Raw genomic sequence first — 14,808 nt, 5'->3', positions numbered from 1 at the left:
TTCAATTAGATTTTTCAACTACACTTAGTCTAAATCATAAAAACAAACTATAATACTCTATATTTTTTTTGTTTTTTTGTGTTTTTTCATTTCTATTAACTATAAATATTTCTAAACTATACTTACCTATACCTACCTTACTTACCATAACTTATGTGAATATATTAAGGAGGCGATCCTTGTCTTTGTTCTTCTCTTTCTTCTGGAATGTGGGGCCAGACGCAGCAAGGTGCTTCATTCTCCTCCTCTTCATTCCTGCAGGACTTGCTTGTAGATCTCTGCAGTGATGTCCGGCCTTCTCTTCTTCACTTATCTTCCTCTTCCAGAGGCTCAGGGGGCAGCTTGCTCCGGTGACTATGGAGCTGGTGTTTCGTCAAGGGTTTCCAAGTTGTCAAAAAGAAAATCCCTCGAACAAGGCCTGGTGCGCTGCTGATATAGATGTTCTGACCTCTGCTGCCTCCAGTCTGTCCAGATGGAATGGTTTAGGACGATGACGAGGTTCAGTTGGCTATAACAAGACAGAATTATATTAGGATTATGTCTTTCGATAACAGTCCTCTGTTAAAAATTAGGGCAGAATTATCTTTAGCCTTTTTATGGTGTAAAAATGGTGCAAATAATGAGGCACCTTTTGCACCACTGATTTTCTCTATAAAATGCAACTTTCTACACTAAACTGTATGAGTTGGCATAGGTTAGATTTTTCTGTCCAGGCTCGGACTGGCCCACAGGGGTACAGGGGAATCCCCCGGTGGGCCCCTGAGCTAGGTGGGCCCCTAGTCTCCCACCCTCTGCACAAGTGGCACATGACACATTAGACTTACTGCACTACATACATATATTCAATGTACAGCACCCCCACCAGCCTATGTTTATATGAAAAACTTGTTAGATGATTTTTATATTTGAATGTACCCATACGGTGGCCCCCAAAATACATTTTACTGGTGGGCCCAAGGTACCCCAGTCCAACACTGTTTCTGTCACACAGACTTTGACTTCTATGCCACAAAAAAGTGCAACATGTACTTCATAAATATGTTGTTCTTTTTAAACAAAATGGAGAGAATTTATTATACCCTGCACTCCAAAATTCGAGTTTTGAAAAGGGGTTAGGACAGTGGATAGTTATGTGGAATAGTTTTACTCCATACATAGCAGGGTGGAGTATAAAACCTGGAACAGCATTTCTGTTAGGTTTAAAAAGGTAACAAATTCATCAAACAATATGTGACATTTGAATTATTTGGCGAAAAATATGCTAGTGTAGACTCAAGATAAACTGACTTCAAATATTAGCCTCATGGTCAATTATCTCCTTCCTCTCAACACATGGTACATGATAAAAGTGGATGCCTGCAGCAATAGAAACTGTAAAAATCTACTTTAACCCCCCAGTGGTAACTGCAGGGAAATGCTGTGGTTAGGCAGCAAGAGAGCCCCCCACTACTAGTCCTATAGCACTGGTGTGGTCTGCCTCCATGTAGAGTACGCCATGGGTGGGACAGCAGCTCTAGATGTTATTATCTTTCCAGTATTAGTGCCACCAGTAATACTCAACAACTTCAAGATTACAATGAATGTCCTCTTCCTATCAGTGCTTCTCTTATAAAGAATCAGTTCTGTAACCTGTAATAGAAGAGGTGCTGGAACAACATTTGGTTATGTACTTACCTCAGGTGTGTATGGTGGAGGCAACTCTAGGGCTTCCACAGAGACCCAGTCCATACGCTGGAAGAATCGGTGCTTTCTGATGTTACCATTAACTCCTAAGCGTCTGGCAGGATCTTTCCGAAGGAGCTTAAAATGATCAAATAAAAACCCGTAAATAGAAGAGATACAGCCAATAAACCATGCTCACAGCCATCACTGTATACACCGTAGTGCTAATACCTTGTATGACTACTGACCTTTCTAATGATGTTCTTAATGCCGGAGGATGCATCATCGATTGTCTGATGGTACGCACAATCACTGGTAACCATTTCTTTCAAGATGACACCGAAAGAATACCAGTCTACTCCGGCGTTGTACTCCTTCCTAGCCAGCATCTATCAGGAGGAAGAGAGTATATACTGAATTGGTCAACATGTTCTACATCTGACGTCACCATGCTGAGTTATCACTATAATAATCCGGGTGATTATGTAATACACTGAGATTTGAGGTTCTCTAGTTATGGCTGCATGTAGCCTGAATTTGAGATGATGTTAAGCTTTACATATCTTTTTGACCTATAACGGGTGTGGGTCTCTACCCTGTGACTACCACCAATCCCTCTCTGAGACTGTGCTTCTTTGTTTCTGACTCTTGGATTTCTAACTATGTTGTCAGAATGTCTCATTCCCTGAAGAAGAACTGTAATGGGCATATGTCGGGCCATGTGTATGATCCATGATGACTTATACAATACAATATGGAAAATCTCTATTCTGCTCACCTCAGGAGCTATGTAACCGATTGTTCCAGCGTATGAGGTGGCTGTTCGGTCTCCATGCATGTTGACAAGTGCAAGACCAAAATCGGTGATCTTTACATGGCCCGTTTCAGCCACCAAGATGTTCTCGGGCTTCAGGTCTCTGTTAAATATAAAACAATTATTTGTTGGAGAGTTGATCCTACAATTTGATATCTTTGACAAATGGCTGATTTTGAGTTTAGACTTTAGGGTGAACCCTGGAACAGACAATTAAAGTGTAATTACCTGTGGATGACGCCCTTTGAGTGCAGGAATTGGATTCCACAGACGAGTTCAGCGGCATAGAATCTGACAGAAAGACAATGAACGAGTGTAACATCCTGGGATAATATAAGAAGTGCTAAGATATTTCTTCTGCTCCATAGATGATTGTCCACAGAACACACAACAAATCCTGTCAGACCCCAGTGGCTAATAATGGGTCAGTCAGGCTTCTGATGAGGTTCTGGTGACTAGAATATGGCCGCAGTCTACACTATTGTTACCACAGAAAATACTAGAACCCTAAATGCACATAAAACAACCATAGGCGTGCGCACGGGGTGTGCCGGATGTGCCTGGGCACACTCTAATAGGTTCGTCACCTCCATGCGCACTGCCCCCCAGCCTATTTCCCTGTCTGTTTTGCTGGCTGCCGCCGCCCGCCGCACTGTCAATTCATTTACAATATCTGGCTGTGGGCGGCCGGCGGGCGGTAGCTAGTATTCAAATAGGGGGCGGAGTCCCGGACCCGGCGGAGGCAGAGAGGGAGTGCGTGCTGTGCGGCGCAGGCTGAGTTGACGTTGACGTCACGTCACGCTGCATCTGAATAGTAGTACCCTGCCTGCGCGCCTGGCCGTCTGCTAGCTGGTGAGGTGAGGGCTGGGCATATAAAAAAAGTAGTATGTACCCCCCCGTCCCACAGTGCTACGAATCCTCTGTTGTCGCCTGTATTATCCTGATACCCCTCAGTTATATAATATATCTGAGGGGTATCAGGGTAAATCATACAGGGGATAATATAACTAGGGGTATCAGGGTACATGAGGGGAAATATAACTGAGGAGGGCTAGGCTACTATCAGACATTATACAGGGGTAATATAACTTATCTTACCCCTCACCCCTGTATTATGTCCCTGATAGCCCTCCTCACTTGTATTACCCCTGTATAATGTACCCTGATAGATACCCCTTAGTTATATTACCCCCTGTATAATGTACCCTGATACCCCTCAGTTATATAATATAACTGAGGGGTGTCAGGTTAAATTATACAGGGCGGGGTAATATAACATTATTATACAGGGGTAATATAACTTAGGAGGGCTATCAGGGGACATTATACAGAGGAAATATAACTTATATTACCCCTGTATAATGTCCTTGATAGCCCTCCTCAGTTATATTACCCCTGTATAGTGTACTCTGATACCCCTTAGTTATATTACCCCCTGTATAATTTACCCTGATACCCCTCAGTTATATTACCCCTGTATAAAGTCCCCTGATAGCCCTCCTCAGTCATATGTCATCCACAGAGCCCCCATAACAGTGTGCCATCCACAGGTCCCCCATAACAGTGTGTCATCCACAGGTCCCCCATAACAGTGTGTCATCCACAGATCCCCCATAACAGTGTGTCATCCACAGGTCCCCCATAACAGTGTGTCATCCACAGGTCCCCCATAACAGTGTGTCATCCATAGGTCCCCCATAACAGTGTGTCATTCACAGATCCCCCATAAAAATGTGTCATTCACAGATCTCCCATAAAAATGTGTCATTCACAGATCCCCCATAAAAGTGTCATCCACAAATCCCCCAAAACAATGTGTCATCCACAGATCCCCCATAAGTGTGTCATCCACAGATCCCCCATAACACTGTGTCATCCACATATCCCCCATAACAGGGCACCTGCGCACTATGGAGAGACTGAAAGGAGGGGAAGATCCGCGGAAGCAAGCAGAGGATGGCACAGCAGAAGACTGAATGGCTTCTTTTGTAAGTAAATTATTTTATTATAGTGCTGAAACTGCTTTAAACTCTAAAGAAAAGTTTTGGAGAGTGTTTCTCTCTTTCTCAGGTATGAAGCAATACCGAGGAAGAAAGGAAAACTCTTGAAAGCTTGTCTTTTAAGTATTAGGATAGTACAATAAAAAGGTACCCCTGCATACCGCAATACTCTCCTATTTTGTAATCTTATTTATATATACTTATTTAGTTTTTTTCAGTAGTATGATTATATGGTGGAAATTATTAGTGCCCCCCGCCCCCATTTTTGACTGTGGTATATTATGTGCCCCCCCCCCCTATATATTGTTCCTAGGTGCAGAGGCGGAGTCACGGCAATGCTAGGGTGAGGCCCAGCCTGTGTGTATATGTGTGTGTGTGTGTGTATATAATTATATATATATACAGTGTGTGTATATAATATATATATATATATATATATATACACACACACACACACACACATATATACATACATACATAAATAAATACACAAATACACACGTGCGCGGGGCGTGTGTTTTTGTGCTTTAGGGTGCACACCCTAATGCAATAGGCTGCGCACGCCTATGAAAACAACACAGATATGAAGAGAGACGATCTTATAGCTCATATACAGTTCTGATCAGATTTGTAGTTAATAGAAACCTTTACCTTGCACTGGGGATGTCAAGCTGGTCCTTCATCAGTAGGTAGGTGTAAAAGTCCCCGCAGCTCATGTACTCCAGGCCGAGCAGCACATGCAGCTGTTACACAGAACAGACATACAGCTATATTGCTACACATGGTACTATAGGGCAGTATAACTGTACTCTTTGTATTAGTTACCTTCTAGTTGGTGACCATACGAGACATTGGACTTGAAAGCGATGCCCTTCTGTATGATCATTTACATATATGATTACATATAACACAACCACATAAATATATATATATATATATATATATACCGTCACATACTGATGTCAGAACCTGACCATTATACAGAGATCAGTGGAGCTCTATAGTCACCACATATATCTTTGTATAGAAGTCGCCTGCCATAAGTTACTTTTGCAGTAAGTATAAGGCTACTTTCACACTAGCGTTCGATCGGATCCATTCTGAACGGATCCGATCATAATAATGCAGACGGAGGCTCCGTTCAGAACGGATCCGTCTGCATTATATTGGCAAAAAAAAGCTAAGTGTGAAATTAGCCTGAGCGGATCCGTCCAGACTTTTACATTGAAAGTCAATGGGGGACGGATCCGCTTGAAGATTGAGCCATATTGTGGCATCTTCAAACGGATCCGTCCCCATTGACTTACATTGTAAGTCTGGATGGATCCGCACGCCTCCGCACAGCCAGGCGGACACCCGAACGCTGCAAGCAGCGTTCAGGTGTCCGCCTGCTGAGCGGAGCGGAGGCTGAACGCCGCCAGACTGATGCAGTCTGAGCGGATCCGCATACATTCAGACTGCATCAGGGCTGGACAGAAGCATTCGGGTCCGCTCGTGAGCCCCTTCAAACGGAGCTCGCGAGCGGACAGCCGAACGCTAGTGTGAAACTAGCCTAAGGCTACAGTCACACAACCATATGTATTTTGCGGTTCACAAATTTCAGATCCACAAAATATAAATGGTGTCCGTGTTGCTGTTCACATTTTTTCGCAGACTCATTGACCCATTTTTCCATGCACCATGTTTTTTTAATACAAATAAACCGAGTGATCTTTGCCCTCACTTCAGAAATAAGGGGAGCGGTTCTTCAGAAATACGGGGCTCATTCTGAATACCATATTTCTCAAGTATCCTGACATAAATACCTTGATCTTTACCCCAAACTGTTCTGTCCAGTTTCCCTTCATACAGTGAATATAATTCAAAACTGCAATCTTGCAACCACCACTAGGGGGAGCTCATTGCTGCGTAGGAATTTCTACAGTTCATGCACTTTCTGGTAGTTTTATAATGTTGATATGAATTCCTGTTTTAAAATGTTTTTAAAGTCCTAGAATCAAAGCCCAATGTTATTCACTAAAGTCTCACGCAACTTTGGATTTAACCATCTTTGCCTCATTGAATCATATACATTTTTATACTATACGGAGACAGGTCCCGCGACAGCATTAAAATACAATTTTGCAAGAAGTCAACTTCGGACCGTGGATCCAAAGCTTGATTCACTCACCCCTAACTGACACCACAAATCCTTCAACTTCTTTTCAAAAGGGGTTACTAGGTGTGAAAAGGTTGAGAACCACTGCTATAGGTGACAAGGCCAATTTTTGTATTAGACATTTTGGTAAAAGGGGCCCAATGTGGCCCTGACTATATTAATAATATCAGTAGTCACTTTAGGCCATGGCACACCTTGGGTGACTGGTAATATTTTTTTTTACAGTAGGGGTACATTATCCCATTTACATGACATGTATGTTATAGACTGAGGTACCCATATGCTATATTGTCAGAAGATGAGATCATTGGGGCCCATGAGGTAGTGAAGGACGTGGTACATATAATGGCATTTCCTAATATCCTGTAGTCCATACTCTACCTTGGTCTGAAATGCAAAGTCTGCGTGGACAAGGAAAGGACTCCCAGATGCCAGCTGGAAAACTCGTCGCTCCACCATCACAGACTCATCATCACCTTCAGCAAGCAGGGCTCTTTTGCTGATGATCTTAACAGCAAAGTGTTTGCGGGTAGATGGATCTTCCGCCAGCATGACCGTTCCAAAACTTCCCCGGCCGAGCACATGATGGAATAATAATCTCCTTCTGATGTTATCGGAGACTGTGCTGCTGGAGCCGGTTGGCCGAACACCGCTGCTTCCTAGGAGGAGAATAAATAGAGGAATTACACGGGGCAGATTTACTAATCCTGCCTCTAATGTGGACAGATTAAGGCAATCTGAAGATGCGCCAAAGGAATCACAGTGATTCAGACTGGATGATATCTCAGTTGCATGGCTAGACACCTTGGTCTTATTTTAAACCACCTATTGGTTGGCTAACTTCTAAATTGTCATGCAATTTCAGTGCAAAATGTAGCATTTCTGGTCACTGCCTTTTCCTGGTAAGCCATGCCCATGTTTTACTAAGCGACATCCTCTTTGTGAGCAAAGTGCTATTGATTTTTCTAAAACTAGATGCTCCAACGTTTAGTTACAATGCACGTCCTGTTTTTGGGTGGTTGGGATGTCATAGGAGGGTCCAAATTAATAGAAGATGGGGCAACAGAAATAGGCAGGGACAGAAGTAGGCAGGGTCTGCAATACCATAGTACAGTCAAAATACCAACTCAGAAGAACCAAATAACTGAGGATGGTGATATAGTTATGTTCAGGAGGGCACCTGCGGCCAATGGCCAGGGGCATAAGTACCTGATGCTCCCAGCATTAAAGGGAACCTGTCATGTGGATATTTGATTATAATCTAACTAATTATATACAATCATTAACTACTAAAAAGTGCCTTAGATGTATTCACTTACTGGTGTGACAGATGGTTACCTCATAATATACACACAAAGATGCTGCATGCTAATGAGCTGATTTGAATCCAGCGTGATGTCATTGAGTCCAGCATTTATTTAATTAACAGCTAAAGCCACTCCCCTTCCCACCTGCTGCTGATTTATATGTAAAATAACTGTCAATCAGCAGCAGGTGGGCGGGAAGAGTCAGGAGCTCATGAATATTCAGGACTCATCATTATGAGCTGGAGCTTTTCAATACAAGATGTTGGCAAATTGACTGGATCAATTAAAGAAAGTGAGCCAGCATTTTGCTGAGAGTTAGTTAGGACACCATAAAACTGGTGACAGGTTCCCTTTAATTAATGCTTCCAGCATCATATTGTTATGTACCCAGCCAGCAGTTCACTTTTAGAGTCTATGGCCAGTCCACCCCTGACCACACTCCTAAGACAGACTGATCGAGAACTTTGATTGTGAGCTCCATCGGGGACAGCAAGTGATGAGAATGTCTTTAAAGCGCTGCAGAATATGTCAGCGCTATATGAGTAAAATAAATAAACTGCAGAGTTTTAAATATCAGGAATAGTGTGAATATGAACGTTTACTTTGCTAAATTCTTCTTCTTAAAAGGGTTGTGTCATTTGAGGCATCGGTGTCATATTGCTAGGTTATGCCCCTAATGTCTGATAGGTGCAGATCTCAACTCTGGGACTTGTATCTATCTCTAGAATGCGGCCCCTAAAGTATACAAGAGCCACTGCACATGCACGGTGTACTCTGCATTGTCCGGTGTGTTCTCCATAAAAGTGCGCTCGGCTTTATTCGGATCCCCATAGAAGGGAATGGGGGTGGGCACGCCTTCACTGTGCCCTCTTACCACACCCTGTGCAGTCCCACTAGTCTTTCCCTGTACTGTGCCCTCTTATACCCTTTTTTCTAGTCACTGTATGGTGGTTTTATTATTGTATGGCGGTGTTATCATTGTATGGCGGTGGTAATAACTGGATGGCCATATCTGCAGGATACAAAAATGTGGAGTGCTGCATATTTGTATACATCAAATTAATAGAAAAAAACGTGATGAGAACCCATGGGGGGGGGGAGCTACAAAAATTTGCTGTGGGGCTCAGTCAGTTCTAGCTACATCACTGCACATCTCCTTCTCTCCTCCAGGCCCGGCCCAGGGGTGACATCATCACGTGTGTCTCACTGCTGCAGCGGGCCTCAGGAGAGAATAAGCGCAAGGAGCTGCGGTTAGTGAATGACAGGACCGCCGGCTCCCCTGTGCTCCAGCAATGATAGGTATGTTAGGGGGCCACTGGGGGGTCATTACACTGTGAGGGCCCCTTACTAAATATAATGACCCCCAGTTCCCCCATTTAGTATAATGATCCCCATTGACCCTCCGTTTAGTATAATGACCACCAGCGCCTACATTCAATATAATGACTCCCAGTGCCCCCTCCATACAGTAAAACCCCCAGTGTGGGGGCTACTGGGGGTTATTATTCTGAATGGAGGGCCGCTGTGGAGTCATTATACTGTGTGTGGGGCCACTGGGGGTCTTTGTACCGTGTGGGAACCACAGTAGGACATGTAAATGTAAAAAAATTCCTCAAGGGGGCCCACTGGGATTTATCGCCCAAGGGCCCACATGAACCTGGAGCTGGCCCTGGGTAGGACACACACCTATCTGACATTGGTGGTATATATTAGTGATATGCCACCAATGTCTCAGATGACACAACCCCTTTAAGTAGATTGGAGACGGAGCTTGACTGTGAGGTGCTCTCTGCATTAAACCATTTTATAGCCCCTCCCCTCTGTTCTGAGTGACAGCTGTAGCATCCAACCAGGAGACTACTACAGCTATCACTCAGAGAGGAGAGGCTGTGAAGCAGCTAAATGCAGGGTGCACTTCATAGTTAGGCTCCGCCTCCAGTGCACTCTGCCTCCAGTGCTCATATTGACACTACTCCTGATGATAAAAGCTCCACAATAGTTATGTTTATCCTGCTGTCCCCAGTGCTTTTTATTTATCTCTGTTAACAGTATAGCATGTTGAAAACAGACAACAGATTAATATGATATTTCTTTGTTATTTTTGTAGTAATGTTTTTTCACCCCTGAAGTGCATTTTTTGGGGGTCAAAGACGTCTTTTTACCATTTCAGTATGCTCTAAGTCTCATAATTTTTCTCCCAAAGACCTATACAAATAATGAAAAAATAACGACTACTTATTATTAGTGAGCGGCAGGGGCTATATTTGAATTCGCGATATTTCACGAATATTTGGGCGAATATTCACCATATATTTGAGAATTTGCGAATTCATTATCTCCAGGCATTATTTTCTTGATTGCGAAAATTCTCATAAAATTCGTATACAAATTTTCCCATAAAATTCGCATGAACTGGTATTTTCCCAAAAATTTAATATTCACAATTACGAATATATTTTGCGATATTCAAAATATTCGTGAATTCTCAAAGTGCCGATATTCGCAATGAAAATTCGCAATTTGAATATTCATGATCAACACTACTTATTATTCCATCTGTTACTATATCTTACTTATACTTCTCTCTATATATACTTTACACTAATAATAACCACCACACAGAGAAAGAAAATCCTTTATTGTACGAGATACAAAAACATACAATTTGCATTATATGTGACAAACTTACTTCATGTTTGTTACCCTAAAATATGAAATTACTCAATAAAAAATTACCATGAAAAAATTGGTGCAAAGGAAAACTGACTTGTTGTCCATAGCAACCAATCAGTTTCCACTTTTCATTTTGCAGAGCTCCTTGTTAAACTGAAAGGATCAATCTGACTGGTTGCTATGGACAACTAAGACCATTTATATTTGTAACAGTTTGGAAAGTCTCCCTAAAGTGTGTTTTCAGGTAATGCAGCTGTAAAAACACATTGGGAAAGATTTATCAAATCTGGTGTAAAGGAAAACTGGCTTAGTTGCCCATAGCAACCAATCAGATTCCACCTTTCATTTTGCAGAGCTCATTTGGAAAATGAAAGTTGTAATCTGATTGGTTGCTATGGGCAGCAAAGCTAGTTTTCCTTTACACCAGTTTAATAAATCCCCCCCATTCAGTTTTTCAATATGCTCAAAAACACATCACCCACCCCCCATGTAACCCCAGCCTATCACAGGACAACATAAGAGGAGAAGACTATCATTTCCATCAGTGTTCGGCCATTTCCCATGATACAATCATTCCAGGTGACAGAGCAGCATTAGACATGAGCTGTGTGTCCAGTGGGTATAATTGTATGGCTCCCCATACTGATCACATGTACATTATCTACCTGAGCCTCCCTGCTCGTCCTCTACATCTTCTTTCTTCTGGCCTTCTTCAACTTTCTTGAACTTCTTGGCCCCACATCCTGAGCTGAAGATGGCTGCTCTCTTCTTGGCTCCCATCTTCTGGATCTCCTCTTCTTTCTTCTGGACCGGTTGTTTTGTCCTCTTGACTGAAGACTTCCTCCCATCAGCCGATGAGTCCATGGTCAGTCTTCTTCTCTTCACTCCTCCCTTCTCCTTTTCTTCCTCCGCATCCATTTTGTCGCTCTGCTTTCGTCCAGCAGACATATCCTCCTCCGTCGTCTGTCACTTCCAACTGTCACTTCTAACTGTCACTCACTGACATTCACATGTAATCATCACAATTGCCCTGGTCATGTGACCAGCAACTGACCAATCACATTCAAGAGAAAACTTTCATTTTGCCAAGATATAACACACAGACATTTACAATTCTGTCCAATATTGTTTAAGATGAAAAGAGCCGTTTCTGCTTCTACAGAGCATCTTATGAGTGTGATTCAAGTAATCTCAGTGGCAGCGGTGTCCATATATGTGAGAGGGCCTCATGGCAAGGATGAACATTGGGCTCCTTCTGGTGGTGTATAACTCTGCCACACCCCATGGATGTACATACAAATTATAAGGTCCCATAGTATAACTTAGTATGTCCGTCCCTACCCGCAGTGGTCATACAAAATAACACCCCTTTATAGGGGAGCTCTGTTAATACTGATGCACCATGCATGCGGAGTGCCGGTATCTCCTCCCTGCAGTGTATAACACCCTGGGGATGAATCTGGCTTAGACTTAGATGCCAGGTCAGAAAGCAGAGCTCTGTGCCTCACTAAGGCCTCACCCACACTGACTTCATAAATATGGCGCTTAGTCTGAACACCTTACTATTTAATGCATTTACACCAGAAAACTGGTTTATAATTCTCATTTTTACAATTTTAATCTCATTTCCCTTTATATTGTAGATGACAAAACTGACCGCCTGCAGCCACCACTAGAGGGAGCTCAGTGCATAGGAATGCATATGGGTATCATTGAACCCAATCTCTATGCACTGACCTTTGCCAAGGAGTGGAACTTCATTTCCCTCTTTGATTGTGTGTCCTATAGTAGTGGTGTTATCTACCTTCATGGTGACTTTGACACTGCCAGACCCTTAGCCACCACCTTTCCATGATCCTTGACCCTTGTTTAAAGAGGCTGTAGAGAAAAGAATCCTGCGCAGAGTCTCACCACCCATCACACTAAACCTGTGCTCACACCTTGCTTGTGAACCAAGTTCATGATCTTGTAGGGATATGCCAGGCCATTAAGTGTCAGCGTATCTGTTTTCCACTAAATCCTGGCAGGCTCCACAGTGTGTGAACTTGGTCTTAGGATACATTCAGACAGCCATGTTTTTTTTCAGTCCGCAAACCGCAGATCTGCAAAACATGGATACTGGCAGTGTGCAAGTTGCATCACGGTGCAGACCCATTGAATTCAATGGGTCTATTGTCTGCATGTTGCAGCAAAGTATAGGATATGTCCTATCGTTTGCAGCATGGCCGCATGGATGAAAAAGCACAAGAAAGAACTTATGTGTGCCCAAGTCTGAATTACCTCAGCAAGTCCTGATGATGGCGTCTTCTTGGATGTAGACATTTTTGTACTGCAAAACTGTAGTCCACCAAGAAGGGGCTGCCTGTAAAAATTAAATAAAGAATAAAAAAATGATAAAATACACCACTTTTTAATAACCGTGTATTACAATGTGCCCGGGTCGGACTGGCCCACCAAAATATCAGAGGATACTCTGGTGGGCCCAACTTCCCAAGCTCTGAGAATAATGGACCCCTAATTAAACAAGGCCCTTAACCCCTTTAGGACACAGCCATATTTCACCTTAAGGACCAGGCCATTTTTTGCAAATCTGACCAGTGTCCCTTTAAGTGCTGATAACTTTAAAACGCTTTGACTTATCAGGCCATTCTGAGATAGTTTTTTCGTCACATATTGTACTTTATGACACTGGTAAATTGAAGTAAAAAATAATAATTTTTATTTATAAAAAAAATACCAAATTTACAAAAATTTTTAAAAAAAATTTCAAATTTCCAAGTTTCAATTTCTCTACTTCTATGATACATAGTAATACCTACACAAATAGTTATTACTTTACATTCCCCATATGTCTAGTTCATGTTTGGATCAATTTGCAAATAATATTTTATTTTTGGGGGATGTTACAAGGCTTAGAAGTTTAGAAGCAAATCTTTAAATTTTTAGAAATTTTCAATAACCCACTTTTTAGGGACCAGTTCAGGTTTGAAGTCACTTTGTGAGGCTTACATAATAGAAACCACCCAAAAATGACCCCATTCTAGAAACTACACCCCTCAAGGTATTCAAAACTGATTTTACAAACGTTGTTAACCCTTTAGGTGTTCCACAAGAATTAATGGCAAATGGTGATAAAATATCAGAATTTAGATTTTTGGGCAAATTTTCTATTTTAATCCATTATTTCCAGTAACAAAGCAAGGGTTAGCAGCTAATCAAAATACTATACTTATTGCCCCGATTCTGTAGTTTGCAGAAACACCCCATATGTGGTCGTAAACTACTGTACGAGCACACAGTAAGGCGTAGAGGAAAAGGTGCGCCGTATGGTTTTTGGAAGGCAGATTTTGCTGGACTGTTTTTTTTTGACACCATGTCCCATTTGAAGCCCCCCGATGCACCCCTAGAGTAAAAACTCCATAAAAGTGACCCATCTAAGAAACTACACCCCTCAAGGTATTCAAGACTGATTTTTACAAACGTTGATAACCCTTTAAGTGCTGCACAACAGTTATTGGCAAATGGAGATGAAATTTGAGAATTTCAATTTTTTGGCAAGATTTCCATTTTAATCCATTTTATCCAGTAACAAAGCAAGGGTTAACAGCCATACAAAATGCTATATTTATTGCCCCGATTCTGTTGATGTGGTCGTAAACCACTGTACGGGCACATGGCAGGGTGCAGCAGGAAAGGAATGCCATACGGTTTTGGAAGGCAGATTTTGCTGGACTGGTTTATTTACACCATGTCCCATTTGAAGCCCCCCTGATGCACCCCTGGAGTAGAAACTCCATAAAAGTGACCCATCTAAGAAACTACACCCCTCAAGGTATTCAAAACTGATTTTACAAACTTTGTTAACCCTTTAGGTGTTGCACAAGAGTTATTGGCAAATGGAGATATAATTTGAGAGTTTAAATTTTTGGGCAAAATTTCCATTTTAATCAATTTTTCCAGTAACAAAGCAAGGGTTAACAGCCAAACAAAATGCTATATTTATTGCCCCGATTCTGTAGTTTGCAGAAACACCTCCTATGTGGTCGTAAACCGCTGTACGGGCACACGGCAGGGTGCAGAAGGAAAGGAATGCCATACGGTTTTAGAAGGCAGATTTTGCTGGACTGGTTTATCTACACCATGTCCCATCTGAAGCCCCCCTGATGCACCCCTAGAGTACAGGGAGTGCAGAAT

At 42.3% G+C, this 14,808-nt stretch overlaps 1 protein-coding gene across 1 annotated transcript; it reads right to left on the bottom strand.

Annotated features, from left to right (window-relative positions):
* Positions 1–391: 391 nt before the first annotated feature.
* On the bottom strand, positions 392–12,978 carry LOC122942139 (protein kinase C delta type-like). The gene is made up of 8 exons (XM_044299635.1): positions 12,895–12,978; positions 7,016–7,293; positions 5,128–5,219; positions 2,705–2,767; positions 2,441–2,579; positions 1,911–2,051; positions 1,675–1,800; positions 392–508 (listed from the first exon to the last, which is right to left on the bottom strand). Exons 2-8 carry the CDS (start codon positions 7,184–7,186, stop codon positions 392–394), a joined length of 849 nt encoding a protein of 282 aa, XP_044155570.1. The 5' UTR covers positions 7,187–7,293; positions 12,895–12,978.
* Between the last annotated feature and the right edge of the window lie 1,830 nt (positions 12,979–14,808).

The sequence above is a fragment of the Bufo gargarizans genome, chromosome 6 (genome assembly GCF_014858855.1).
Source record: "Bufo gargarizans isolate SCDJY-AF-19 chromosome 6, ASM1485885v1, whole genome shotgun sequence".
NCBI lineage: Eukaryota > Metazoa > Chordata > Amphibia > Anura > Bufonidae > Bufo > Bufo gargarizans.
This window is presented reverse-complemented; position numbering and strand designations above follow the sequence as displayed.